Source organism: Clinocottus analis, unplaced genomic scaffold, assembly GCF_023055335.1.
Source record: "Clinocottus analis isolate CAN_PGR_092001 unplaced genomic scaffold, fCliAna1.0.p SCAF_17, whole genome shotgun sequence".
NCBI classification, from domain to species: Eukaryota; Metazoa; Chordata; class Actinopteri; order Perciformes; family Cottidae; genus Clinocottus; species Clinocottus analis.
The window spans coordinates 5,013,630-5,040,811 of NW_027175898.1; the positions used below are offsets into that span (position 1 = coordinate 5,013,630).

At 41.7% G+C, this 27,182-nt stretch overlaps 2 protein-coding genes and 2 non-coding genes across 5 annotated transcripts in view; 3 read left to right on the forward strand and 1 right to left on the reverse strand.

Annotated features, from left to right (window-relative positions):
- Positions 1–3,236: 3,236 nt before the first annotated feature.
- Positions 3,237–6,819, forward strand: cln8 (CLN8 transmembrane ER and ERGIC protein). The gene is made up of 3 exons (XM_068579680.1): positions 3,237–3,339; positions 3,741–4,353; positions 4,716–6,819. The coding sequence occupies exons 2-3, from the start codon at positions 3,832–3,834 to the stop codon at positions 5,040–5,042; spliced, it is 849 nt and encodes a 282-aa protein (XP_068435781.1). The 5' UTR covers positions 3,237–3,339; positions 3,741–3,831; the 3' UTR covers positions 5,043–6,819.
- Positions 6,820–7,626: 807 nt separating this feature from the next.
- The window catches only part of arhgef10 (Rho guanine nucleotide exchange factor (GEF) 10), a 44,193-nt gene continuing 24,637 nt past the window's right edge, over positions 7,627–27,182 (forward strand). Inside the window, exons 1-16 of one of the 2 annotated variants that reach the window (XM_068580437.1) lie at positions 7,627–7,791; positions 14,198–14,307; positions 18,065–18,466; positions 19,640–19,996; positions 20,974–21,010; positions 21,325–21,413; positions 21,725–21,781; positions 22,353–22,540; positions 23,495–23,611; positions 24,132–24,243; positions 24,364–24,476; positions 24,572–24,649; positions 24,731–24,910; positions 25,402–25,518; positions 25,806–25,898; positions 26,435–26,605. In XM_068580437.1, the coding sequence (XP_068436538.1) occupies positions 14,271–14,307; positions 18,065–18,466; positions 19,640–19,996; positions 20,974–21,010; positions 21,325–21,413; positions 21,725–21,781; positions 22,353–22,540; positions 23,495–23,611; positions 24,132–24,243; positions 24,364–24,476; positions 24,572–24,649; positions 24,731–24,910; positions 25,402–25,518; positions 25,806–25,898; positions 26,435–26,605 (2,148 nt within the window). In that variant the 5' untranslated portion in view covers positions 7,627–7,791; positions 14,198–14,270. The remainder of the gene's footprint in view (positions 7,792–14,197; positions 14,308–18,064; positions 18,467–19,639; positions 19,997–20,973; positions 21,011–21,324; positions 21,414–21,724; positions 21,782–22,352; positions 22,541–23,494; positions 23,612–24,131; positions 24,244–24,363; positions 24,477–24,571; positions 24,650–24,730; positions 24,911–25,401; positions 25,519–25,805; positions 25,899–26,434; positions 26,606–27,182) is intronic. The other variant, XM_068580438.1, reaches the window with a different exon arrangement.
- Positions 14,414–14,487, forward strand: trnai-aau (transfer RNA isoleucine (anticodon AAU)). Its single transcript has one exon. It is a non-coding gene; the product is annotated as a tRNA-Ile (tRNA).
- trnaf-gaa (transfer RNA phenylalanine (anticodon GAA)) lies at positions 16,714–16,786 on the reverse strand. The gene has a single exon. It is a non-coding gene; the product is annotated as a tRNA-Phe (tRNA).

Genomic DNA, 27,182 nt, shown 5'->3' on the forward strand with positions numbered 1-27,182 from the left:
AACTACAAGTGCCATCTTTTCTGACTTATCTAGCATACTGTAAAATCATCACTCCTACGCAGCCACACTCTCCCTCATCGGTTTTTGTGTCAGCCAACCATTCCTGCCATCAACTTCCTCTCCACATTTCCAATCACATCTTTCTATTATTTCAGCTCTTATCTCGACATCCGTGGCCTCACCTCTGGTACGACTGTCTGCTTTTAACTCGAGCGCCCTTGATGTGAATTATTTCAACGGGGACTTTTTTCCTAACCATGCAGTGGAGACTCACTGAGATAGACTCATACAACACTTCCTTGAACTTGGAATGTGAAACCACTCTATAATTACTAGATACAATTTAAAAAAAGGTAGTCGTTTAGCTAAAACTATTTTCATCTCTTGTATATCATATCTATAGTGAGGATGAATATAATGCCAAATATTCATTATTTGTAAAGAAATATATATAGATATATAAATATATAATATATGCTTCATTGAAACATGACTATTTTCTGCGTTTGCTCATGTTTTTGTTGTCATTTTTTCTTTTTTATGGTTGTTTTAAAAGCTGATATGATGGCATGCAAAATACTGATTCTGAATGTAGGCTTATTTATTAATTTTAGAGAGTTAGAAATTATGCCACTGTCCCACTGATATGTTATGTATTTATTTAAGTCAATCACATATGCATTTCTCAATGTGTTATTTCAGTGCAAGTTGCCGTATCATTGGGTTATTTTTTATTTGAGCAGTTTGCAAACACATGCATTTCTCTCTTTTCTTTCCTAGCTGAGCTATTGAAAGACTTTTGCCTCTTTGAGTAGTTTGATCATTGCTGAGGTCATCCAGTGTAAATAGTTCTGCAATTAAATTTTTGAAGAAAAAGTTTGAAAAAACGTGTCTTTGTGTGGTGTTTCTTTACTTTGAAAAATCAAACTGTGGACTTATTTGTGCGTTCGCTGCTGTGCCAATTAGAGGGAAAATGTTAAAATGTGTGAAATATTTCACATAAAACTTGTTAAAGATTATTATATATTGTCAGACACCAAACTACATGATTCAGCCATTAGATTATTGTCCAAATTACAGCAGTATTAGAAGTGTTTCAGCTGAGTGGAAACCTCAATGAATACATCAAACTGTTCTTGACATTTCATCTGTGTAGCTAACCAAAATATGAATCAGCTCTGAATCCTAAACAAATTTATCTTTATCTTTTACTGTTTTACTGAGTCAGGATGGTCTTCTGTGTTTTGGTCTTCATTTCAGGGATAGAATATAATAATCTTACCTAGAGGCTATGAGGAGATATTTGCTGAACTTGACAAAAAAATCTATTTGATTAGAATTGCTTACTGCACCTTTTAATATTTACTTTTCAAAGAGATGCCAAAATCAATCAGAGTTCACTCCCCTTTGACTGTGATCCCTCTGAACAAAGCAAAATATTGAATACAAATATTCAGACCAGATCCTCCATCTCAGAAACAACATTGGTCAAAGATTAGGATTAAGACACAACACTGCAATTAAAATCTGACATTTTGTCTGAGAACAATTCTTACAGAAGATGCACATGAACATGTGGCCTGAGTGGCCATATTGTCACAGTTCAAGCCATGTAAAGAGCTGGTGGTGGATATAGTCTTTGATAATGTATTTTATGATGACATCATCTTTGCAGACATGCTATTTTATTGTGAATCTGATTAAGGCTCATGACAAAACCCCAGCAGGTTTCTGCGCTGTACCCATGTTGGTTTTATTGGCCGCATTGCATAATTCGTGTGGCAAACAAATATTCCTTTGCAGATTTCCTTTCAGACCATCTGTGTCCTGTTATCCCATGTTTTAAGAATCATATTAATCTTGACACTTCTGCAGGTTGTAGTGTAGTGTGCAAAATGCTTGCCGCAGTGTTCCAGGACTGCACTTTAAACTCCAAATCATCAACAGATCTTCATCATTACAGCCTAAAATAACCTGCAGAGGTGTTTCAGGTGTTTCTCTGGCTGGTCAGGCCTCTTCTTAAGTGTCAGCCCTTATTCATGCAACATTTTGACCTTCAAGGTCTTTGCCACCTTACAGAGTTTACAGGAGAGTCTGGATGATTAAAGTCCTTAAATTATGTTGATCCAAAAGAAACCTGACAGCTTTATTCTTTTTCTTTCAATTTAACTTTTGTTGGTTTCATATGTTCTTGTGGTTAATATGTTAATGTCATGAAAACATATCAGCCATTCAGTTGCCATTCATTAACTTGGGTTAGGTCATTTCCATTAAAAACTTTATATTACTCAACCCCTCTAAAACTATTTAAAATATACAGGGCAAGATCCCCCTCTGTTGGACAAAGAATGAAACTCATAGGTTCTTCAGATGTTTCTGTTGGATTTCACAGCACACATTTCTTCCTGTATGACCAAAAAATATCTAGATTTCATTTTACTTCATTATTACTAATTGATCAGATGCTGTGATTATGATTTGTCTTTACTTTTTTACCATTTGTAAAACAGGTATCATTAGTTTGGACCCTAAAGTGAGTGACGTCCTCAAGACTTTTATCGCACAGAGGTATTCAACAACTTTAATGACTGGAAAACCTTATCAACATATAACGCTTGTTGTAGTTGTTCATCCCAAACGTTGCAGATGCGTCTGATAACTGACTGAGAAGCCAGTAGCCTATCTCACCAGTGTAGCAGATCCTGCAAGTCAGATGCTTTTATCGGATGCTGTGTGTGTATGCACGCGTGTGTGCGTGTGATCAGTCATTGAACCACCAAACACATCACATGGGCTCCATCCTCTCGCTTCTGGAGCCTGCATGTCATCTTGTCTCTGTGGGTTTCCTCCAGCCGTGCTGTGGTTATCTGCAGTGTTAACTGCACTGTCTCCTGCAACCCTCATACATAAAGGTTGGAAATGTAATGCCGATGTGACATGCAGTGTAAAGCACTTTTAGGGGTCAGAAGACTATATAGGAAGGCATTCATTTTCATCTCTATTTTTGCATTGTGTATTTTTTGCATATGTTAACTAAAAAAAATAATAAAATGAATCTGTGTTATTTACTGTGTGTGGCGCATGCATGTGTAACGATACGTTATAGGCACAATGTTTGACTTTGTGCCTATAACGAAGGGAGCTGGGACCTAACCAATCGGATGCAGTGCTGGAGCTGCATTGACCAATGGGCTGTACGGAAGTTGGCGGGGGCGTCACTTCCTGTTTGAGTGGTCATATGACCTAATTGAAGTCGTGCGATAGTCATGTTCCTGTTGTGAACCTACGACAAACACACAGCGCACCGGTACACCGTTTGACAGAAGCAGCTCTGTTACGGTATGTAGGTAAAGAAAACATGTCTCCATGTTCGTGGCGAGAAACGACACGACCGAAGACCAGACGGCTAACAGCTCGTTAGCTCCAGTCGGCTAACGTGACACCCTTTATCGTCGTGTTTTTTTATTTTCTGCTGCTAACTTTTCAGCACAGTAACTGTATGTCCAAGTGGACTATGACTCATCTTGTTTTTAAAGGGCTTGAGCACAGATAACGTGATGCGCTTTACTTAGTGTCGAACAAGTTAGTCCTCTTGTTTTTACAGTTACAGTTGTCTCGTACCTCAGCTCACTGGCTGTTTCAGGTCCAGACTCCATTCAAAGTTATTAGGAGCCTGTGCACACGACGGTTTTTAAATGTGTGTTTTAGTGAATGATGCCTGTCTGTCTGTCCTTCCGCAGGTCTCAGTGGGGTGGCACACACACACACAACATGCACCTCCCAGTCCCTTTTTCCAGTCCCACCTGCAGCTGAGCCTCTCCCTCGCCCAACATGGATCCCGAGCAGCGGCCCAGCGCGGACTACTTTTTATGGGGATACCGGCTGCAGCTCATCGGCCTGGGCTTCGGCTTCTATGCGGGAGCCTTCCTGCTGTCCCACCTCCTGTCCGCGGGACTGTCCCGCACCTACAAATCCATCAAAGCCAAGGAGAAGATTTTCTGGAACCTCGCAGCGACGCGGGCGGTGTTCGGCATCCAGGGCACCGCGGCCGGCCTGCGGGCCCTGACCGAGGACTCCGCGTTGACCAGAGACCGAGTGAGGGGACAAGAAGACTGGTCGTGGTTCAATGTCCTCACGGCCACGGGCTTCTTTGCGTTTGAGAATGTCGCGCTTCACGCCTCCAGTGTGGCGTTTCGATCATTTGACCTCCCACTGGCCACGCACCATTTCTTCGCCCTGTCGGGGTTCGCGTCCATGGTGGTGTGGAGTTCCTCGGGCCACTTCCTGTCCATGGTCACGCTGCTGCTGGAGATGAGCACGCCGTTCACCTGTATATCCTGGATGTTACTGAAGGTATAGTGCCCTTTTTGTGTGTTGAGTTAAACATGCACGTTTAACCAGATTTCCAATGGCTCGAGTTGCATCTTGTGCTGCTGGTTGATTGCCCCCCCCACCCCCCCACACACATGTTCTTGCTCACTACCATAAGAGTATGGAAGTGTCGCAAGGTGTTGGTCTCGTGATTGTGCAGAGATTACATTCTTTGAAAGAGGAAGTTCTCTAAAAAGGATCGAGTCTGTACCTAAACCTTCTCTGTTCCTCCTGCTCGCAGATGTGACTCAAGTCCACACATGTTACAAGGATGTTAATGTGACATTATTGTGTCCCAGTTCTAAGCTTAATGTCACGTCTCAGTCTTTCTTCCTCCCCGGCAGGCTGGCTGGGCCCGCACCCTGTTTTGGAGAGCCAACCAGTGGGTGATGATCCACTCATTCCACTGTCGCATGGTGCTCACCTACTACATGTGGTGGGTAACTTTGACCAACTGGGCTGAGCTCAGCACCCATGTGGCCCTTGTCCCACTCCTGCTCTTCCTCATTGGCCTCAGTCTGCTCACGTTTATAATCAACCCCATCTGGACGCACAAGAAGACCATGCAGCTGCTCAATCCTGTAGACTGGAACTTTGACAACAAGCCTGCCCCCCTAAACGGGGCCATGGAGGGTCAGTCTGCGGTTTCTGTCAAACCTCACGCCAGCTAAGGTATACAGAGGAAGATGCTTCCTGTCTCAAAGATGCCATATCTTTTCATTTTTTAATGAATGTTTGAAGTTTCTTTTAGAGTGATAGTGTTACGATTGGTATTCTTTTATAAAACGTTTTATACACACTTGAGCAATAAGTGAACTTTCAGATAAACAACAACGGGAGAATTGTCAGATTTTTATCTTAATAATGTTGACCACATTGTCTTCCCTCAGGCTTACCTTGCAGATTGGTATATTTTAGATTCATTTTCATCTGGTGAGCTTATCTTTAAATAGATTTGGTCTTGTAAGGCAGTGGAACTAGAGCCTGCTTATAAAATATCCATTTTACCAATTATGTGTTTGGTTATGTGTTCAAAATAAAAAAAGAACACACTTCTTAAAGGAGCCATAGAGGACTGCAAACTTGCATGTTAAAGTCCTTTTGATCCAAAAAAAAAAATTAAACAAATATACTTTTTAAAGTTGCTACGTGAGCAGTAGCTGCTTTTGGCCTGTTGCTGTCGATGGTAAAATCAAGTTGATTTACTTTATCAAGTAAAAGAAGTCTGGTAACATGTTAAACTGTCTCAGACATCCAACAACCCAGTAGTCAAATCACAGTCTAACCTTTTACAATGGAAATCTTTGTTCTGCTCAAAGAATTGTTTTTAAGTGAAAAGAATGAGTTACTATCAGCTAGTCATTGAAGCGGTTGCATACTAAGTGGACAATTGGATCAGTCCACTCATGAGTCACATTGATGTTTTTGGACTGAATCCTTTCCCAGCAGAGAGAATGTTTGTCGTGGTCATGAAAGAAAAGGCCTTGAACAAAATCTTCTTTATTAGTGGAAGAATGCACAGGACTGGTCGACTCCATGAAGGCTCTTTTGTCCGAAATGGACATAATGTGCTAAACTGTATTAGTTTACTGATTTTGTAACCAAACAATTTGTTGATCCTGATGTTTTTTATGGAGTTACTGTATTAGTCGCATTGCATGTTTGTTTTTTTAACCAATGCAACATTACAACTTGTAACACTCCCCCCCCCTGTTTTTCACAATGGCCTCATTGTGCTGAAGCTATGGCATTGTGTGTCAGGCTTGTCCTTTGTTTTATTTCTGGTATCAGAAGGTTTTGTTTAATTGTCAATCTGCTGCATACTGTCTGATTTCTTTTTTTTGTGTGAATGTTTTAACAATCAGTGTTTTGGCTTGAACAGCATTGTTGCTCTTTAATCATATGGGTACGTCCCAAATTTTTAGACATTTCATTTCTGTTTGAGGATATGTCTTCCTGTTGTATTAATCCAATGCAACATCTGTAGCTTCTGAACCCACACTTTTATCAGGGCTTAAGAGCAGACTCAAAGTATTATTAATTTACTTATTGACACTTTCCACATACCTGTGACCTGCCTTGCGAAACAAGTGTTGGGAAGACTGAGATGGCGGAGCACTGGTCTAATGACTGCCTTATGTTCCGCTTTTCTATACACCGTATAACCTCAATGACTTAATTGACACACAAGTTTGAAGCAAATGTATTTATAACATTTAACAGTGTTTGTATCTTTTTAATAATACACAACTGTTTGGCCAACAGCTGAACTTGCTGTGTTTTTACTAAAAAAAGACGAAGAGTTTGCATTTCACTTTGCATTTAATTTGTAATGACAACATTACTTTATGGGACGGGTGGAGCGTTCTCTGTAAGATCTAAGCTTAAATGTATTGTTTGTATTGGTGGTGCTTTAATTAGTCACAGAATAAAGTGGTGGTTCTCATACAGTGTGTTCAGTCATGTCTTTTGTTCAGGCTGTGCTTCAGGGCATCTGCCTGTAGGGGGCAGAATTGAGTAATTAAGTGATGCACTAGCTTTTTGTATTTGACCTGACATCCATGAGTTTGACATGATTTTCCAGTCCAAATTGCATTGTCCCTAAAATACCAACACACACAAACAGTCACTTCCAAAGTATAGAAGTTAGTTTAATTTCAACTCGTATTTACTTGCAAGACAGCACACTTAGACCACTAGAATAAGAATATACAGACATACTGGAATCGATCATTGTTAATAAGGTGGATGCCTTATGTGTTAATGCTATTTTGCTTGCTATACAATGTATGAGACTAATTGCCTTTTTAAGTGGCTTACTATATATATATATATATATATATATATATATATATATATATATATATATATATATATATATATATATATATATATATATATATATATATATATATATATATATAATCTCATTGTTTCTGTTTGTATCTATTAAAGTTATGTTTTATGTTTGAGGTTTCTTGAATAAAAATTGTTCAGTTTGGTTAAAACATTTCCTAATTAAACAATTAAAAACAATCAGATCCAACATCATCTCCGGACAGCTGTTTCGAAGGGCGCCACCTCACGCGTCACGTGGCTAGTTTGGAACTCCTCCGTACTGGCCCGAGCCGATCCTACTGGAGAAGACGTTGGAAGCTTGATTGACGTTCTGCACAGCCAATCACAGCTTGCCCGAGTCGACCCTTTGGCCAATCAGCTACTTGGAGTAGATGAAGGGTGTTCATGGATGGAGTCAGTTTGCATCGAAGTAAGTCGAGTTAGAAGAAGGACACTGGGCGACCGCTGGATGGGTTTTGATTTGTTTTATACTGTGTTGAACTCAGAGATGCATCGAGTTAAACACTAAGGTGCTACCTCGGAGGGATATTGTTGTTTTTCTGGGGGAAAAGTCATTAAATGGTGAGTTGGGGACACTTTTCTAAGTTTCTGTCAAAAGTTTTGTCAAAGTTTTAGATATCCCAAACATATGTTTCGCTAATTGATACGAGCAGTTACCTTAGGCTACATATTGATAAACACAATTAATAAAGTAAAGTACCGGTAGGTGTATTATTGTTAAACATGCTTCAGGAGATGATAACGTGGCGCCTCAGCTAACTTTGCCAAGTTGCCAACACGTTAACTTTTACACCGTTAACTATTTGTTTTTGCGCGTGGACGTTAATTACGCCGTCGCTATCTTGTCATTAGCAAGCTACTTGTCATAAGAACTTGTAATGTATCCGTTAAACCTTTTCTTTTTAACTGAACCATGTTTCCTCGGGCTGTGACTCTGTCATGTTGCATTTTGATAGACGTCTTAGTCGTTGAGCACAACCTCATACCTCTCTGAAGCCCTCGTGCCTCTTCGAGGATGCAATTGCAGGTGCAGGGTCAGGTTTTTGTCTTTTTATAAGACCGAAAAACAAGCACATGTTCCCCACCCTAATAACCGCAACTTAATTAATACAAAACATATACCTGGTAAAAGTAAAATACTCCTTGTGTGTTCAACACGTACCATGATGAACGAGTGAGGATGTCTTCCTTAGCTGCAACAGTCAGTCCGGCTACAAATTCAAGTAGTCATGCATAGCATTCCTCAGTGAAAGCCCTGCACAGCTCCAGTCAACTGGAAGAACCGTCTCGATAGGGAGGGAAGCCATCGTTGAATGAGACTGTTTACCTGTAGTCTCCTCTCTGCACAGCTAAAGGAAAGTACTTTCAAGAAGTCTGTTAACTTGAACTAAGCCTCCAAAAAAAACAGTTTGATCAATGCTTTAATCTTCATTTGTTTTATCTGGTGCCATGCATGTCCAGTTCACTGGACCAATACATGGCTGAGATGGAGCCTTGAGGGGATCACACACGTGCATGTACACAACAATCTCCATTGGTAATTTGTTAAGCAAATAACCAGGGTGGCCTGGCTGCAGACACTGACGCTTAATACACTTTCCACACTGTAATAACACCTGGCGAACACAGAGAGCACAGATCATTTTTGTCCTTGCTCAAAGTCACTGCTATTTCTCAAAAGCGCTCATGCAAGTCACATAGACACAGACTCCTTTATGTGGGACACTCTCTCCTCATCAGACCACGGTCCGCTCTCTCTGGGAATGTTTACAGACACCTCTGAGAACAAACATGTTGGTGTTTCGAGGAAAAAGGCCTGTCGGCAAACAATACTAATGCTATTTGGCATGTCTGTTCTCTACATGCTTAGCGAGACTGTATTTTAGCATCTTAGCAATTTCAAACTCCAATATCCTCTGCTGTCGTTGTTGTATTCTGTAAAGACAGAAGCTGTTGAGTTGAAAAAATGCCAGGCATGGCTAATTGCTGAAGTAATTGTGACAAGGCAGGCAGTAACTTTACTTTGCCAAAAGAGGCTCATGTGTTTGGGGTGTCACAGACTCACAGTGCATAGTGTTTGAGCGGGCGAGCATACCATTCATTTTTACCAAGTTCTGGAGTCACTGTCTACCCACTGAGAGAAGACATGGAGGAGCATAGCTCAGTCACAGCCGTGATAGGAAAGGCTCTGCTCTTCTGCAGGTGTATGTGGGAAATTGCTCACATTCCACACACTTGTTTAGCAGTTGGGAACATATGTCATATGTTTAGTGCCTAATGGATATTTTCTTTAGTATGGACCTTACCTTATTTGACTGTAGAGGAATAGAGAGACATGAAATAAATGGGGAGGGAGAGTAATAAATCACAGATTAGACGGTTTGTTATGCTGGTATACAAACACAGAAGCAACATGTCTACGGATAGAAGTCCAACAGTACTGTACTATATACGGTGAGACACGGGTATGACAAAAGTGCTAATATAAATGCATATTTATGTTGATGCAGCCATCTGCAATTTGGAATTATAGTCTGAAATCTGACTTCAGGTGGCTTTCCAGTTGAAACGCTTTATCCACTGCTCACCACAACACACTAACCAGTGCTTCTCTGGGGACGTGTGTGTCCCACTGGGTGGGTGAAGATCAGTGAAGAGTGACCGCCAGTGACTGCGGCTGCCTCTGCTTTCAAATGGACACCAATTTCATGTGTAGACTTTCAATTATTCTACAGCCACGGTCTTTAATTTTGTCGTGATTCAGCTGCTAGGAAAAACTCCAAGTTTAGGCCCATGTAAAACAAACATTATTGGTAAAAAGTTCAGTCGCATTATGGAGTATTATACATTTTTGTGATGCATCATAATGCTTCAACTACAAACTGTTGTGTGCTGGATGACATCATGCAGCATTGAGTCACTGTGCTAGCTTAGCGCTGACCACATTCTGTGTAGAAACATGCCTCCAGAGCTTTTAGCTGAATCCAGATGTCCCCTCACATGTCCAATAGATCCCACCTCTGACGTCAAATAAAAATACTGCTGCCCTGCAGGCCTGATTATTGAATTGCTACAATCCATTCCCATTAGGCCTATAATTATAACTGATAGCTGATGGGAAATACCAGACTCATCTTATGGTCGTGTTGATTGTTCAGTGTGATGACGGGAGGTTATGTTACACTGAGTGGGTGACTTGTGCTGTACAGAAACAAAAGGAGATGTAATTATGAGGATGAGCGCTTGCATAGCTAGGATTTATTATGATATGGTTCTAATTGGTCCCTTGCTGATCTAATCTGTTTTGACTCATTCTCAATCTTGAAAGGCAGCTATCTTGTGCCCGTGTTTTGAGCTTCCCCATCTCTTTTGAGGTCTGGTGAAGTGTTATCTGTTTTCGAGGTTGGTTGTGCCAGATACTGTAATACAGTTTGCAAGCTTTAGATCTGAGACTTCAGGGACCAGGCTGTACTACCTGCCGCAGTGAACAACCCATGGATGTACATCATATCGTCGCTATGCTGTTCACAATGCGAGGAAACGAGCAGTGGGTTGTTAAGGCTGGTTTGCTTAGTTTCTCAGTGTGTATTGTGATAATATCAATACAGCACAGGTAATACATAATAATGTGAAAACATTTCTCATATGACATATATAGTACTCAAACAGTAGAATTTCTTTGTATGCTGTCCAACTCCTGCATACTGGCTGGAGGCTAGAACGAGGTACCTTTTTTTCCTTTTTAGTATGCTGCAGGGCTCCGTTCTGTCCTTCGCTGAACTTCCCTGCAAATACGTTACAGTACTTTGTTAAGCCTGTCCGTGCGCTCTTTGTAGGCCCGGGATGTGTTGTTTTCAGTCAAGGCCTGATGACTGTAATCCTGCCAGAAGGAGAAGATTGGGACTCACTGCGCAATAAAACATTCAGCCAAAGACAGACACTCACACAAGTCTCACTTCCTCATACCACCCTCTCCTCCAGGCTTTTGTTTATGACTTTCAGCTTGTGTGTGGAATGCCACTTGTCATTAAGAGCGCCCCAGAAAACTCTACAGACGAATCTAAACCCTTTACAAAATCAGGGGGTTTGATGTGGAATTGCTCTCATAAACACACGTGAGTCTATTTTGACTGATCTCTGGTTGCCATGAGTTATGAGTAGGGAATTAGAGCCGATAAGGAAAATATATATTTTTTTAAAGGTTAGTGTTTTTAAAAATCCTGGTGGGAAAATTGGAAACCTTGGTTGGAAGCTCAAATGTATTATTTATGATATAATATACAATCTAATAAACTCATTTAAAACTTAAAAGCTATGTTTTCGGAGGCTGAGATGAAACCTCGCGAGTGACATTTAAAGTGCTGCCTTGTAGCTGTAGATTGTTCTTCATGAGTGAACGTAGGTGGCAGTTTTCCCTCCACACTATGGACCATACATATTGTGTTTGATCTTTGTCATTGTCTGTTCCATAACATAGGTTATAAGAAAAACACAGGTGAGCAAATTGTCTGCATTACAGCAGGATGCAAAACAACTCTTTTCCTGTCTGTAGAGCACAACTCAGCCATCCCAGCATGTAATGACACGCTCAGCTGAGTCTGTCATCCCCTACTCAGATGATTTTTTTCCCTCTCTCTTTTCTTCCGCTCGTTCCTCAATAATTGCTCTCAAATTTAACTGTAATAGAGTACCTTGAATTTAAACACTGAACATATTAGCAGAGATTTAATTAAGTATATTTTCTTGCCCTCTCCAGGAGATTTTTAAAAAGCTTTACCTAATCACCCACCACTGACAGATGCTACAGATGTAGCGAGCACTATTGTTGCGTCGGTCATCTGCGTCGAGCCAATGTGTTTGTGTGGTTCCTATTTTAAGTCACACACCACAGGCCATGCGGGATGGAATTTGTGGAAAGGTGAATTTATCTTGCTTCCAAGCAGGTAAAAAGACCAAACAAATCTGATTAATTATAGGATTAATTATAGGAGTGAGGAGGGATGGAGGATTCTGCACATTGGTTTCAAAACAGGAGTGAGAGGGGCTCTCTTTGTTTCTCCTTTTAACGTACGACAAGGCAATCTCACACAGAACTAGCTCTTCTGTAAGATAAATAATACGTTGAAGGTCATCATGTTGTCCTCATTCTTATTGCAAATTATATATATATATATATATATATATATGTGTGTGTGTGTGTGTGTGTGTGTGTGTGTTTTAAACTTTTATCAAGCATGGTGCTTTTTTTCCTCTGTGTTTTCTGTGTCCAGGAGAGCACACATGAATAGTTGACTTCTCCCCTCCCTTCCTTCCTTTTTCCTACTGTCTTGGACCTCGAGAGATGCATTTGAAGGAAGAGATGAGTCACCCTTCAAAGTCAGGGCTTGGCTGTTAGTTGTCGCTCCAAAATCAGCCAGTCAATTTACAACCACGTGTGTCATGTTGCTACCTGTTTCCTACATGCAGAAAACCACATACAGAGGGCCTTCCTCATCATTCATACTGCAGGACATCGTACCTGCTGCGGTCTGTCTCTTTGGATTCGGTTCTATTGTGTAGGCTATTTCTCCCCAGGCTTCTCATACTCTACCTGCCTCTGTTAGCACTAGCATTATCTGTTAGCCGCACTGCATTCAGCAAACACTGGCCCTGTGTGTTCACATCCACTGTTCTGGCTCTGTGCCCTGCCAGCAGGGTGGAGGACAAAGAAGCAGAAGATTACACATTATTTGTAGACAAAACAGGCTTTGAGACTGGGAATGAGTTATCCTTCAGATGCGTTTTGCTGCAACACTGTGGTGCAGGTTCGTCTTAGTCAGAAGTTAACTGTTGTGAACTTGTGTCGTGGTTCGTATAGAACTAAAGGGGTTGCGTGGATAGATTATGGGCCATACATACCACAACAATGTCGGCTTTTATGCGAGAACATGATGTCATGACTCGGGCATCCGTTCTTGACTTCTTCAAGCTGAAGAAGTCTGAAAATAGCACAGCTGTTTTTTCCAGAGGAGGCCTTCGACAGAAACTGTCACCTCTGGGTACGACTTGTACATCCGCAAACAAAGGCTGTGCTGCTGAGGAATGCAATGTCTCTCATGCCCGTGCAGGTCCAAAGGTCTCTCCTGCCTCAGCATGCCAATGACATTTCTTTGGGTGGAAATGTGTGGCTGTCAAAACGTCCCACTGACCTCTGCATCTATGTAATGCATGTGCATACTGTAGTTGGTTTTAATTTAAAAGTTTAGTTTAATATTGCCACCTGGGGAAACCTTGCGTTGCAAAATTGTTCACAGCCTGCGGTGTAACGCAACCTTTTGGATGATAACGCATGAGAAGAGATCTTTTTGAAGAAAGTGTGCATGAACCAGCTCATCTTGAAGGTCACAGCTGAGTAAAATATTTGAGCAAAGCATTTGTTACTCGGTTTCAATGAATTAGTGCCTGAATCACCACAATGAACGAGCGTAAATCTGAACACCAGCCTACTTTGAATACTACTTTGTTTTAGCAACAGCCAACCCCCACCATAATGGTTCCTCCACAGGGTATGACCGATCGATTACAATGGTGGCCGGGCCCCTTCATGCCCGTGACATTACACACGCCTACAATTAGCATATGAAAATGGTGTGAACACTTCAACACGTGGTAGTGTCAACAGTCACCAGGAGCACTGTAAGAGCGTCTTTTGTTTTCATTCATTTGTTTGACTTAGCTTTGGTCCAGATTCTGATGTTGACACAAAAGGTACCAGACCGTGACCACAACACAGCCATGCCCCTCTGCTGACGAATTGCTGCTGAGATTTAATAACATAGAACAACAAGTGAGGTTGGGCTTTTGGAGACTGAGTGGCATACAAACTGCTGATGTATGGAAACATTCTTCATTGCTAATTTAATTTGGAAATACTGTTGTATCCACCCGCCTATTTTGACATTTTAGGACGTTTGTCTTTTTCCTCTAGGAATGTGTGTCGGCGTAGTTGATCCCCTACATGCTGCTGTCTGAAGAGCTTGTGCAGGAGAAGAGCAGAAAGCATGGACGTGGAAGACTTTCCTCCCCCGCCTCCTGAAAGTAAAGTCAACAAAGCGTTCTCTCACTCACACATGCAACATATGAACGACAACAATAGTACAATACAATAGTATGGAAATCTGGTAGAAAAACTGATAGACACATTGGCCGGTTAGCTCAGCTGGCTAGAGCGTGGTGCTAATAACGCCAAGGTCACGGGTTCGATCCCCGTACGGGCCAAAATCTTTATTTAGACCAAGCTGGAAGAACAATAAAGTGGACACAATAATGTACAGGCATTTTGCTAATCAATTAATTGTTTATGACAAACAATGTTTAGTTCAAGCCTTTAAATTGTGAGTATGTTCTGCTCTTCTTTATCTTTTGTGATTGTAAGCTGAATATATTTGGGCAAAGCAACACATCTGAAGACGTGTTGTTGGACTAAAACATACAATTAATCATGTGAATGAGAAAATGTTCTACAGATTATTTATGATTATTTTAAAACCGATCATATGTGATGGATATTGATGAGGCCCTTGGTCCTTTGCTGACTGTAACCTGTAGGTCATTTTCCCGATATGAATTCCCTCTTTCCTCTCACACTTCGTAGCTTTCTCACAGCCCAACGGTTAACTAGCTAGTTAGCTAATCCTCAAATCTTCTAGCGACGCGTCTCTGGGTGATCAGGGCCTTAAGTTGAAACTTTACACAGTTAACAGTTGAGTCTCAAAACAGGATGCTATTCGGTTAAACTACACAAAAAAAAATGTGTTGACAGTGTTGCTCTTGTCACACATAAGTCCTTGGCTGTCTGTTTTGAGTACATGATTACAGTGTTGGACCAGAAGTATCACCTGCTTCTGCAGGTCGTCTTGTGGTCACATAACTTCCTGGAAGGCTGGTTGAGCTGGACAGTATGAGTAAACAGAGCAGATTCCTCTCTTCTGATTCTCCTCCGCTGTGAAGTGTGTGGGCAGAGCAACGAGGGAGTAAGGAGGGTAAAATGTGCTGTGCTGCTGTGAACACTAGACAATGTGCCTCAGTAATATGCTGAATACTGCTACAGCACACACACACACACACACACACACACACACACACACACACACACACACACACACACACACACACACACACACACACAGCCTCCGGGGATTGACACAGGCCAGAGAAATGCTTCGTCTCCTGGTGGCCAGTCACTTTCTTTGTTGCCAGGCGATGCTTGGACAGATCGTAACCCAGTGACTCATTTGAGCGACTATTATGTAGTCGAGTGGAGACGGGCCCACAGAACAGAGTCCATATTGTCATTATGAATTGACAATGAACACCTCAGCAAGGGGGTGTATGTGTGTGTGCGTGTCAGTGTGCATGCATGTGTGCATGTACAATTTATGATCTTGAACTTGTGCATTCCCCCGAGGATGGAAAGATGAGATAAATCCTCATGATTTGGTTGTGAATGTAGTTTAGGAGGGCTATAGCATACTCACATAACTGTAATGTGTGTATGTGTATAAGTGTATGTGTCTAGTCAACATCCAGCAGTACAGTCTCCATGATCAGGCTTCAGGCATGCATACCCATTAGGGCTGCAAAAATGACTTTTGAACATTCGTTGTGAAAAAACGCATCAGTTTGAACTATTATATTCTGTTCATGACGCCATGTCCAAACTGTGAACGGCACTTAGTAAGCCTTGAAAGCGCCACAATAGACGAGGAGCAGCCAATTGTTTAAGTTGAAGTTAAACAGATATCTGTTATGACTTGTCATCTGGACAAATCCAGTCAAATCAGGCCCTGTTGTGTTCTGGGAAAGTCAAGTGTTTCACGTTGACGCCACAGAGGTATGTGCGTCCATATAGCTAGTTTGACCTTATCTCAGTGTCCCACCCCATTTATTTTCATTTCCTTTTTCCACTCACTCATGGAAAAATACAGATAGCATCTCTGTTTCCAGGTTTGCTCTTTGCACCTCTCTTTTCGTGCAACTTTAGTTATGGGTGCAGATGGACACAGGGTGTTGACCTGGAGCATTAGTCACAGACCGTTCCTTCACACACTACAGGGTGGAACAACTACCTGTCAAAGCCTGAGGGGATTGGACTGGTGATTTAGAGTTGTGTACGTTGCTGTGATGGACTTCAAAGTTACTGGGTTTGCTACAGGGAGTTTCTTTGAGTTGAGATTTACTTGGTCACATTCAGTGGACTGATCAGGCCCAGAGGCATAAGGCAGCAGGTTGCAACAGTGAACGTGGTTCTTTTGATCGTAAGAATTAACTTTAAATGGCCACGTGTTGACTTTCTGAGAGGAAGAGCATTGGACATGTTGGAAAAACATAATGGATATTGCTATGTTTAAAAATGATAGGGTATAGCCATGGTGCTATAGGGAAGCTTTATGGAGGATTTACACATTCATCTACAACTCAGAAGTGGCTGGGGAAAGGTAAAAATGCCGAAGCCAGGGATCGAACCAGGGACCTTTAGATCTTCAGTCTAACGCTCTCCCAACTGAGCTATTTCGGCTGAATTTGTAGGTTTGGTCATCTGATTTATCGATGCCGGAAAGTGGAAATTAACCTGCGCAAACTTGGAATTTTCTGTTTTCTTTGGGAGCACAGGATATGAAAATGTGGCTTTTGACTGCAGGTTAATACAATCAAGCTGTGACTACTGATAAAAGTGCTCTTGAGGAATCTGTGGTATGCTCGGGAGCAAAACTGTGACAACGATAGAATATCATCCTATGAAGTTAAGTGACATTTTAGAGGAGCCGAATAGTTAAACGGTGAGCTTGGGAGTTCCTTCCATTCGGGCTTAGTGGTTTTGACTCAGCTGCAGTTCATCCTGCTGTACACCCAGTTTAAAGGCTGACCTCATATTTTCCACAACATTACATTCAGGTTGAATTTTTTGAATGTTTTCTTTGCTAAAGTCTTTTCTTTTTCTTTCACCCCGCCACTGAATGAAACCTGAAATACTTTCATTCACACGTTCAGCTCTGGGCCGAAACATGAAGCCAGCTGATGAAAGTTGAGCCTTTGCATTCCTAATCCTTTAACTCTCTCTTGCTCCTTTTTGAGCTTTACTGACTCAGGCCCACGCTCTGTTCTTCAGATCAGAAATAACGCAGAACTCAGGCTCTCTAGTCACTGGAGGGAGTACCAGCTCTCTTTCCTGTTTGCCTAATTACAGTGTGGAAACTGGAAAGACATTTGTTGTTCCCTTCCTGTCTGCTGCCAAGTGAGTGCGCTGATGCGAATGTGACGCCTTTGAACGTCAACTATATCTTGTAGCTCTGCCCTAGTTTGTCTTTGCTGTAAAGTAGAGCAGCTGATGTGCTGTTTTGGTGCAGAATCTGATCCCTCATGGAAGAATTTCTGTAAAAAAAAACATACTGCTGTAGTACCCCACCCTTAATTATAAGTCTGTTTGTGGCTCAGTCTTTTTATTTGGGCAGCCAAAGGACTAAAACTGCCACCCAGAGTGCATCTGTAAACGTTCTCTCAAGGAGTGTATGCATGAAATTATATGATTATTGGGTTGAATACGACCTAAATTTAACTTATATTTAGCCAAATCCTGAAAAGCATACAGTGTGGTTTGATAACACTGTCTGCCATCCAAGAATTATGTGTGTTATAGTCTAAGCTCATTTGTATACAAAGGCTGTATCTACTCGGATGTTGCAGGAGATACAGGTTGCAATCTTTCAGAAGTTTAGATATTAGTACTTTCTGATGTATTCTGGATGAATAATTTATTCCAGTCCTGTATCTCTCTGAACCCTATCTGTTTGTTCAGTGTTGGCAGACAGCGCCACCTTCGCAGATGAAGATGAGGGGGAAACCTTCGACTTTGATGACAGTGGAGATGACATCCCTGAGGCTGACCACCTACCCCCTGCACCTCCAGCTCCTCTTGCCCCGAGCAGCAACGATCAGGGCCCGGACCAGCTGATGGTCAGTCACCCTGAAGGCCATCTCACCAGCCCAGACACCCCAGCACCTTCCACCACATCCGCCACAGCTCCATCATCAGCGGACATAGCCGTTGCCACGAGCAGATCCTCCACAGCAGGTGGAGCAACAGCAGAAGGAGAGAGGACATCTGCTGCTGAGGGGACTGATGACATGGAGACAGATTTACCACCACCTCCACCCCCTTCTCTTGTTGATGACGCAGAGACAGATCCTGGAAGAACAGGTTAGCGCACCAAAAGTGTTGAGATTTTATTATTGCACTCTTTTAGCAGAAATTCCTCTGCATTGCAGTTGTATTTGGAAATTAGTCGGATGCAAATAACAGCAATCAAAAATTCTCCACATTCTCGTTTCATGTTTGTGTACATTATCTGGCTCTAATCAAGCCCCTTCAGCTCATGCTGAAGTGGGGCATTCTGTCTCTCTCATGACACCTTGTATCTCTGGCTGCCTGGCGCTGGGGTTTGTCTGGCTTTTATCACGAAAAGTCTTGACAGCAGCCGCAGCAGGCAGGAAAGGCTCGGCTCTACTTGTTCTCACTCACACATTCTGTTGTGCTGCAGTGAAGGGACGTCAACACTGCACTTATTTTCAGGTTTTCCCCTTCAAAGCATGTACGATGGGAACAAACAGGCCTTGCATTTCTATCAACATGAGGAATCTCAATTGGCCTTTTTATATCTTCTGATTCTCACCTCTCAAAATGCCACATCATATCCCAGTCGACAGTGCCTCCGTACCCTTAACCAATTCATTGCTCTCCATTTACTTTGTGGGGCGTGAAGGTGCTTAGCAAATATCGCATGAAAAATGCGGCTGTGTGATGGGATGCTCTATCAACAGGTTAATGAACCTAGAACTAAGTTTTGATAAGCTGCCTAACCGGGATACTGAGCTGTTAAGAAGACAAAAGCGAAGCATCGGCAGGAAGAATGGGAACACTGTGGGATCCTGACGCTCAGTATGCGCGGCATTTTGTCCCAATGTCAGTTGTAGGCTCTCTCTGTTTCAGTCATGAGAGACTTAATTTAGAGTGAAAGAAAAATGTATTACACGTGCAGGATGAGATGAATAGTGGAGAGTCTTTGGTAAATATTGATCTCTGGAGTAAGGATGATACTAAAGTTGTAGGTTCACACCCTGTTCAACTATAATGATTAAGTTGGTGTGATTTTCCAAACTACAACTTAAATTAGTGGAATAAAACAACTCTTATAACTCTTTGTACACACTTATCACATTCTTTTGGTCTTTGCCTATATATGTCAAGTCATATATTATACCAAATTCATTCTTATTTAACCACAACTAAGCTGATTATGTTTTTTTGCAATGTGTTCCAATATCATTGTACCTGACCATGTTTTTTTGTTGTGTTTCTTGTGTCACCCGCCAGGTAGTGAAGGCCAGGACGGGTCCACCGATGCCCCTCACCCTCCACAGGCCGTCCCCAGAAGCACCTCCCAGGGCAAAGTTAACCCCTACTCTGTGATTGACATCACTCCTCTCCAACTGGAGCAGCTTGAGCAGCAGCATGAGCAGCCGCATGGACCCTCCTCTGCCGCGAGCTCACCAATGGAGCCCAAGGAGCCAGAGGGAGAATCCCAGGATATCCCCACCGGCCCTGTTGGCATCGCGTCCGGATACTCGGTCCCAGTGCCCTGTGGCTATGCAACCCCCTCTGGAGTACCGCTCATCACTCCAACGTACAGCACACCCGTCATCATTCGACACCTCTCTGCGGATGAGGATGGTAAAGTAGAGCCTGCAGCCGGTTCATAAAATAAAAATAAAGTTGATGTTGACCTATGTTTATTAGAAACATCCAAAACAAGAGAAAGTCCTCTTGTAAATCTTCCTCTCCTTTCTCACTGCCCTCAGACACGTAGATACAATGCAATGACACGTAAATGCTGCTTCAGCTAGTTTTGTCCTCTGTCCTTTCTTCTTTCCCTTGTTTTTCCTAAAGCTTTGCCACAAGGAAGTAAGGACTAAATTTAGCCCTCCCCAAAGATCTGCGTTGGCTGTGAAAATTTTCCGGTTTCCTTCAAATCTCGCAGTCGCCGAGCCTGACTGTGGCCTGGCGTGCTGAAGAGTCTGATTACGCTGTCATTATCTTACCAAGGTCACACCAGATTGAAAAACACTCAGACTTTTTAGTAAAAGAGTTTAGAAAGTCATACTTTGGGTGATGATGAGGTAGTTGCAGCGTTGTCATCTGCAGTTCTGGCCATGATATACGAACCAAGGACATACAGTTATCTCCATGGCCAAAGGTCCAAGGACAACAGGAAAAAAATGTGTGAAGTGTAGTGAAATTTATGGAATCGCATGAATAAGTAAATATGGCCTTCACTAAATCGTATGGTACTTGAGGCAATATCAAATCGTCAGTGACACCCGGTGGCTTTTTAGAGAAAGATACAACCAAGTTTTACAATTCTGGAATTGGGAAGTTATTTGCTTGACATGGAGTGTGCTGATTTCTGGAACAATTATATCGATGGTATATTCTAAAAAAATGGTATGTTCTTTGTTAGTGTCTCAGTCATAATGTATTATTGAGTTAATTCCATGCTTTTAATAATTCTCTACAATAGGAAGCCGTGCTCACATGCACAGTACATCTTTCTGCTTGGATCATGAGAAGTGTGGGACCTAAAAACAGCAACGTACAGTCACATGTTGTTGGGTTTCTTTCAGTAATGTTTTCTCTCTTCTTACCTTCAGTCACTGTGGTTGGGACTGGCAACACCTCTGTAGACAGGTATGTGGCAAACTAAACAGCTGAAGCAAGTCTATACCAGTCCTTCAGTACATGTACATCTACATCTTAAGAGAAGAACGCAAAGTATACCTCCTACTTTCCGTTACAGTAATGGTTTCTGACCTTGTCAGTATATAATAAATAAATAAAAAAACCCTTGTGTTATGCCATAAATATATCATGTATATCATATATCATACTATTAATACAGTAAAATCAAGATATTAATTAGTTTTCTTACAATAAATTGCCTGCGAAAGTAAGCATTTTTGTTTGCATAGTTATGATTTAGTTTGTTTGCTTGTTTTCTCAAGTGTTTTCAGTGAAGAGTATCCACCTATTAGAGAAGAGGATGCTTTGACTAAATGGGCATCCGATCCTGCCAACACTGCATGGATGGACAGTAAGAAAAGATATCCATAACAATTGCACATCTTGTAGAGATGCATTAATCATTTTCATGGACATTATTCTGCTGTTTAAATTCTCTGTACTCGCCACAGTGCATGCCTTTAGGGGAATATTAGGTGTTTTCTTCTTTTGACACTGCTGAATTCCCAGACGTTTCCTTCCCTGTTCTTTTGAGGAAGCAGACCGTTGTGTGTGCTTTTCTTTTAGATCCTTTCTACATTGTGTCCTGTTTGTTGTGTGAACAACTGTGTGATGTGAGAAGTTGTGTGTTAGTTGTTGTTAACGGCTCTTTTTATGCTTCAGATCCAGATGAAGTGATTTACGATGATGTGCCCAGAGAGAACTCTGACTCCAACACAGGTTTGTATATAAATCCTACATTTCACAAACTCAGTGTTTTTGTTCCTGTCTGTAGCTTTAAGTCTGTCAGCACTGCTCACTTTCACTTTTATTTTCCTAACTTATTTTGTCTAAACTAGGATCCTAATACTTAATTTAGGCTTTTTTGCATGAAAATATTATGCTGATGTTGAGTGTTCTGAATTTTTTCAGTACAATACAATAGGCAGTGGATTAGTATACATTGTTGTGACGCTTGTGGTTTCAGTAAATTAGTTTTTACTTGTGTTGAAGGTGTTAATAGGAACGCCTTATTATATACAGTATATATATAATGTTGTACAACGGCTCAGAGGTACTGCATTCCAATGTAGTATACGCACACTTTTAACCTGCTTTCAACATTATAAACTTTACAAATACTGTAAATATTTATTACATGGCTGTTTTATTTGAGTGCAGTATATTGTTTTTGTGTTTTTCTGCATATAAATTTATGCTACTAACCTTTAAAAGAAGAACCCTATAAAATGGTTCTGTGGGTACTTTGACTTGCTAAACTTTAGTGTTTCGGTCCTGTTGGTCCATACAGATCCAGATGAGATGATCTATGACGACGTGGAACTTGGCGAGGATGGCGGCGGCAACAGCTCCCTGGACAACGGCTGGAGCAGCAGCGAGTTTGAAAGCTACGACGAGGCCAGCGACGGGGAAGGTCGCGCTGAGAACGGTCTGCCACATGCCTTCATGAGAGGAAAGCCACCCCAGAGGAAAACCCATGTGTGTATAACAATCACTCAGATTCCTCTGTCAGCAGTACAGACAAAACGCTAATCTTGTCCCAATATCGCTGTACATCTGTAGGTGGGTAACAGTGGATGAAGCAGGGATTCATTTATATTTGTAATTTGCAATTTTGTATTTGTATACATTTAGTCTTCTCTTCTCCCCTCTACATATCTACTGATATTGTTTACAGCCAACATATTTGCTTATATAAAGTTTTTATTTCTAGGTCGAAACAATCCCTCGTGTTGTGCCTATTTTGAACCTTTGGTAAAATTGTTTGTGGCTGAAGAGTTCAATAATGTACAGCATATGTATGCATGCATGTGGAATCAATAGTCTATTTGTTTCTTCAGACCTGAGAACGGTGATTCTAGTTCAGTCAGCTTGCTGCACTCTGAAATGTTTTGGATTGTGGTTTTGAGAATTCAGCTTCACTTTTGTTTTCAGTGACCCAGGGTCGGATATGAATGATTGCTTCAGGCAAAAGAAATCATTTTGCACAATTTATGTGTTGAGTTGATACATATGTATTTACATATGTATGCAGCTATTGCCAAATGTATTAACATGGAGGAACAATTGTGAGAAAGAAAATCAAATGAATACTAAATGGTATTTTGATTATAAACAATTTTATATATTCTATTATATTTAAGGTGAGTCATATTAGCGTATGACTTAATTTCCCAGTATGTTCTGCAAATGTATGTGCATATTTCAGTGGACCCATTAATGAAAAAAAAATCAAGGGAAGGCATATTATTTGGAAAATTACATATCTTCCCCTGAGTCACAGTTTAAATCAGTTAAGCAAAGTATTTTTTGGAAGATGATAGCAATACATGTATCAAAGTATACATTCATTAAAGTGAGTTTTCTGGTAGATCAAAGGTGCAAGGTCATTCCAAAACCATAACCAGTAACGCCTGCTTTGCTTTTGTTTAGCTCTCTCAAGATCTGACACGCTTGAAAGAACACTATGAGAAAAAGATGAAAGATCTAATGGCAAATACAGTGGGAACGGTAGAGCTGCAGCAGTTAAAACAGAAACACGAGCAGAAGGTAAACTACCTGAGGCTCACCTCACCTGCCTGTGCTAGACAGTAGTCCCAACCACTAACTCTCATTCTGGGCGTCTCTCACTGACTCGGCACCCTCGTCCTGCTCTGATGTGAATGACTTGTGGTGGTACTGGTGATGGGTTTGCATTCAACGCCTCCCTGTCTGCTGCATTTACCTGTCTCATTATATGTTTGTGCATTTGAAGTTGTGAAGCAATTGAGTGTTATTATTATATTATTAAACGGAGCTGAAAGCTGTTGCATATTGTAGACCTGTCGCTCTGTATTTAACATGAGCACTGTGTTACTTCCAGCTGATGTCCCACTTACTTTGTCATTCTCTGGTCAACTTTGTTCTCCTGTGTTACATAATCTGCCATTCATCTTCATCCCTACTCTAACACTGCTCCTGTCTTGTTTAGATGAGTTCAGTAGCTTTTTAGCCTTAGGGGTAAACAAATATATATATACTTTGTGTTACTCTTGCAATCCAGATAATAGTGTATTATGTCTCAACAAAGATGCAAAAGCTGGTGAAGGCAGCTAAGGAAGGGACCAAAGATGGGCTTGAGAAAACCAAAGCTGCAGTGAAGAAGGGACGCTCTTTCATCAAAACCAAGTCCTTCTGTCATGGTATGTACTTTGACAATAAAGAGCAACATAGCATTGTTCAGTCTCTTCAGCATGAAGGCTTGTTTGTTTATTAGCTGTCATGTATTTATGGCGCTTTATGCTCTCATCTTCCTCTTTCAGAGAGAAAGTCAGGCTGTTTCGAGGATGAGGAGTCTGAACTCTTCATTGAGGTGGACTGTTTCAATGTTGAGCCCGTGCTTTGTCCGGCACCGGCGGATCTTTCACAGCAACAGGTAATAAACATGCCTTTCAACTTTTATCACAAGTTCTGCAACTCTTTGCTGTTTAAGAAAACGATGGCAAATGGGTTGAGATGTTTCCTCCGCAGCTGGTGAGAAGATGCATATTGGGATCGATACTGGAGAGTGAGAAGAACTATCTTGATGCACTGAAAAGGATATTAGAGGTATGCAAATGAGGCTGCGGTTGATTGCCAAATCCACTTTGAAATGTTTGTTGTAACAGTTCACATTGTCTGCTTTATCAGCAATATGAGAAGCCCCTGTCCCAGCTTGAGCCGAGGTTGCTGAGCGACAGGAAACTGAAGATGACCTTCTATCGCGTGCGTGAGATCCTGCAGTGCCACTTCCTGTTCCAGATCGCTCTGGCGAGCCGCGTTGCTGAGTGGGACGGCCTGGAGATGATTGGGGATGTCTTTGTTGCATCGGTAAGCTGGAGCTGTAAAGCCCTTTTTCAAGAACGTTATGAATATATTAAACATACATGATGTATGTTAGCTGTGGTACCCCCGATTCCAGCTGAATTTGATATTCATGAAATTTCTGATTACATGCAGCAAAGCCGTACTCGCCTCTTTTTTACCATCTTACTTAATGTCAAAGCTTGGCCTCATGCAAATGCAGAACTCTAAGTCTGTTCTATTTTAGTATGTCGTCCACCTCCCCCCATGCTTCGCAAGGGAGGCAGGACGGTCGGAAAAAATCCTGCTCACAACTTCACTTCCTTGTTATTGTGCAACAATCGAGTCTTGGCATGACATCAGAGAAGCAGTGAGACCCATCTGAAGTCTGGTCACTACCCTCTGTCACCTCACAATTCATATCCCATCATAAAACAACAGAACATGCACACCTGCGTGTGTGTGTGTGTGTGTGTGTGTTGTGTTTAAATGTGTTTCTCAACTGTGTTCCTCAACAGTTCTCAAAGTCCATGGTGCTGGACGCCTACAGTGAGTATGTGAACAACTTCAGCACGGCAATGGCAGTGGTAAGGAAGACGTGCGCCTCCAAACCTGGCTTCCTGGAATTCCTCAAGGTTTGAGAATATTGTTTAAACCGTGTCATAAATAAATGTTGTCTCTTGGGGGTTTTTTTCACATGGTTTTTGTGCATTTCATCAAAAAGCATTTACTATTTTTTTTATTTTTTACATTAAATACAAACATACATAAATGCTAAATAATTTGACTCAAAAGTACATGACTTAGCCCACTAAATACAGCTCAGTACCCTGCTGGCTTGCTTTTAAGTCCGATTGCATCTTCTAAAAATGGTCCGACTGGTTTCTCACTACACTGCAGTAACCCGTCTTCTCACCTCCAGCATCGCCAGGAGACCAGCAGTGACCGGATGACTTTGTACGGCCTGATGATGAAACCTATCCAGAGATTCCCACAATTCATTCTGCTCCTTCAGGTTTGATGAATTCTTATTTTGCAGCAATCTTCTACTGCAGTATGCAGAACAGTGTGGTATGTTCAGTGACCAGCAGAGGGAGTGCTACACTCATAAATCAGGCTTTGTTTTCCAAAGTTCTTTCCTCAAAGAGGGGGTCGAGGGAAATGGTCTCAGGGGAAATAGTTTCCTCAGATCGCTTTTAATCTTGCCCTAGCATATTGACTTTTCCTCTGCCTCTTGCAGAAAGAATATAGGACAATTGGTTGCTTTATTTTTTTACATATGTAAAAGAGCAGTTTATTTGCTGCTCTGACAGTTCTAATATAAAAACATCAGTCATGAGGATATGTGCTCTTTAGATACAGAAAAATGGAGGAGAAGAGAGAGCATGTTTTCAAATGCTGTTGGACGCACTTAAGCAGATGGATAAATAGTTGTACAGGTTACAGGGTTTTTTATTAAACTGTTAAAAAAAAAACCTGGGAGATGGGTTCACAGTGGTTTTAATCAGTGAATGATGACTACTGTGTGACTTGTCTGTGCATCCTCATCAGGACATGCTGAAGAACACACCAGTGGGTCACGCAGACCGCCTGCCCCTGCAGATGGCCCTGGCCGAACTGGAGACACTGGCAGAGAAGCTCAACGAAAAGAAGAGGGAAGCCGACCAGCGCTGCGAGATCCGTCACATTGCAAAGGCCATGAACGAACGCTACCTCAACAAGGTGTGTGTGTGCCCCGGCGTGCAGGGTTGTGGTTTGAATCATTTTACAGTACGATGCTGCAGCGTTGTGGCGTCTGTGTTCTTGACGCGTGAGGTTTTTGTTTGTTCTTTTTTTTGGTTTGAGTTGATGGTTTACTCACTGCTCCTTCAATACACACATTTTGGCTGATGATGTTAAAGTCTCTTAGCATATGCTGTGGCATTTCTCTCTGTCCCAGTGTGGGCGGCCATCCGGCACTTGAGCTTCACATTTTTTCAAGTATTCTCTTGCCTGAATAACATATTTTTAGCACATGGCTTTGCACATATCCACACAATACCAGCTCTCCCCAAGGTGTAATTATTTATCTATCTGGAGCCACCCACTCACATCTGCGTAGAAACAAACACATGTTTCTATCGTCATTCATCATTCGCCGACTATAACCACAGGATGCCCTATATTGTCCAGAGTCTGTTGACATATCATATACTGTTACCCAAAGTGGGTAGTTTCACAGGCGAGAATGACAGAAAACATGCGGGAAGGAGAAGCGAGACGACATGGGACGAAGGTACCCAGAGAAAAACGATACAAA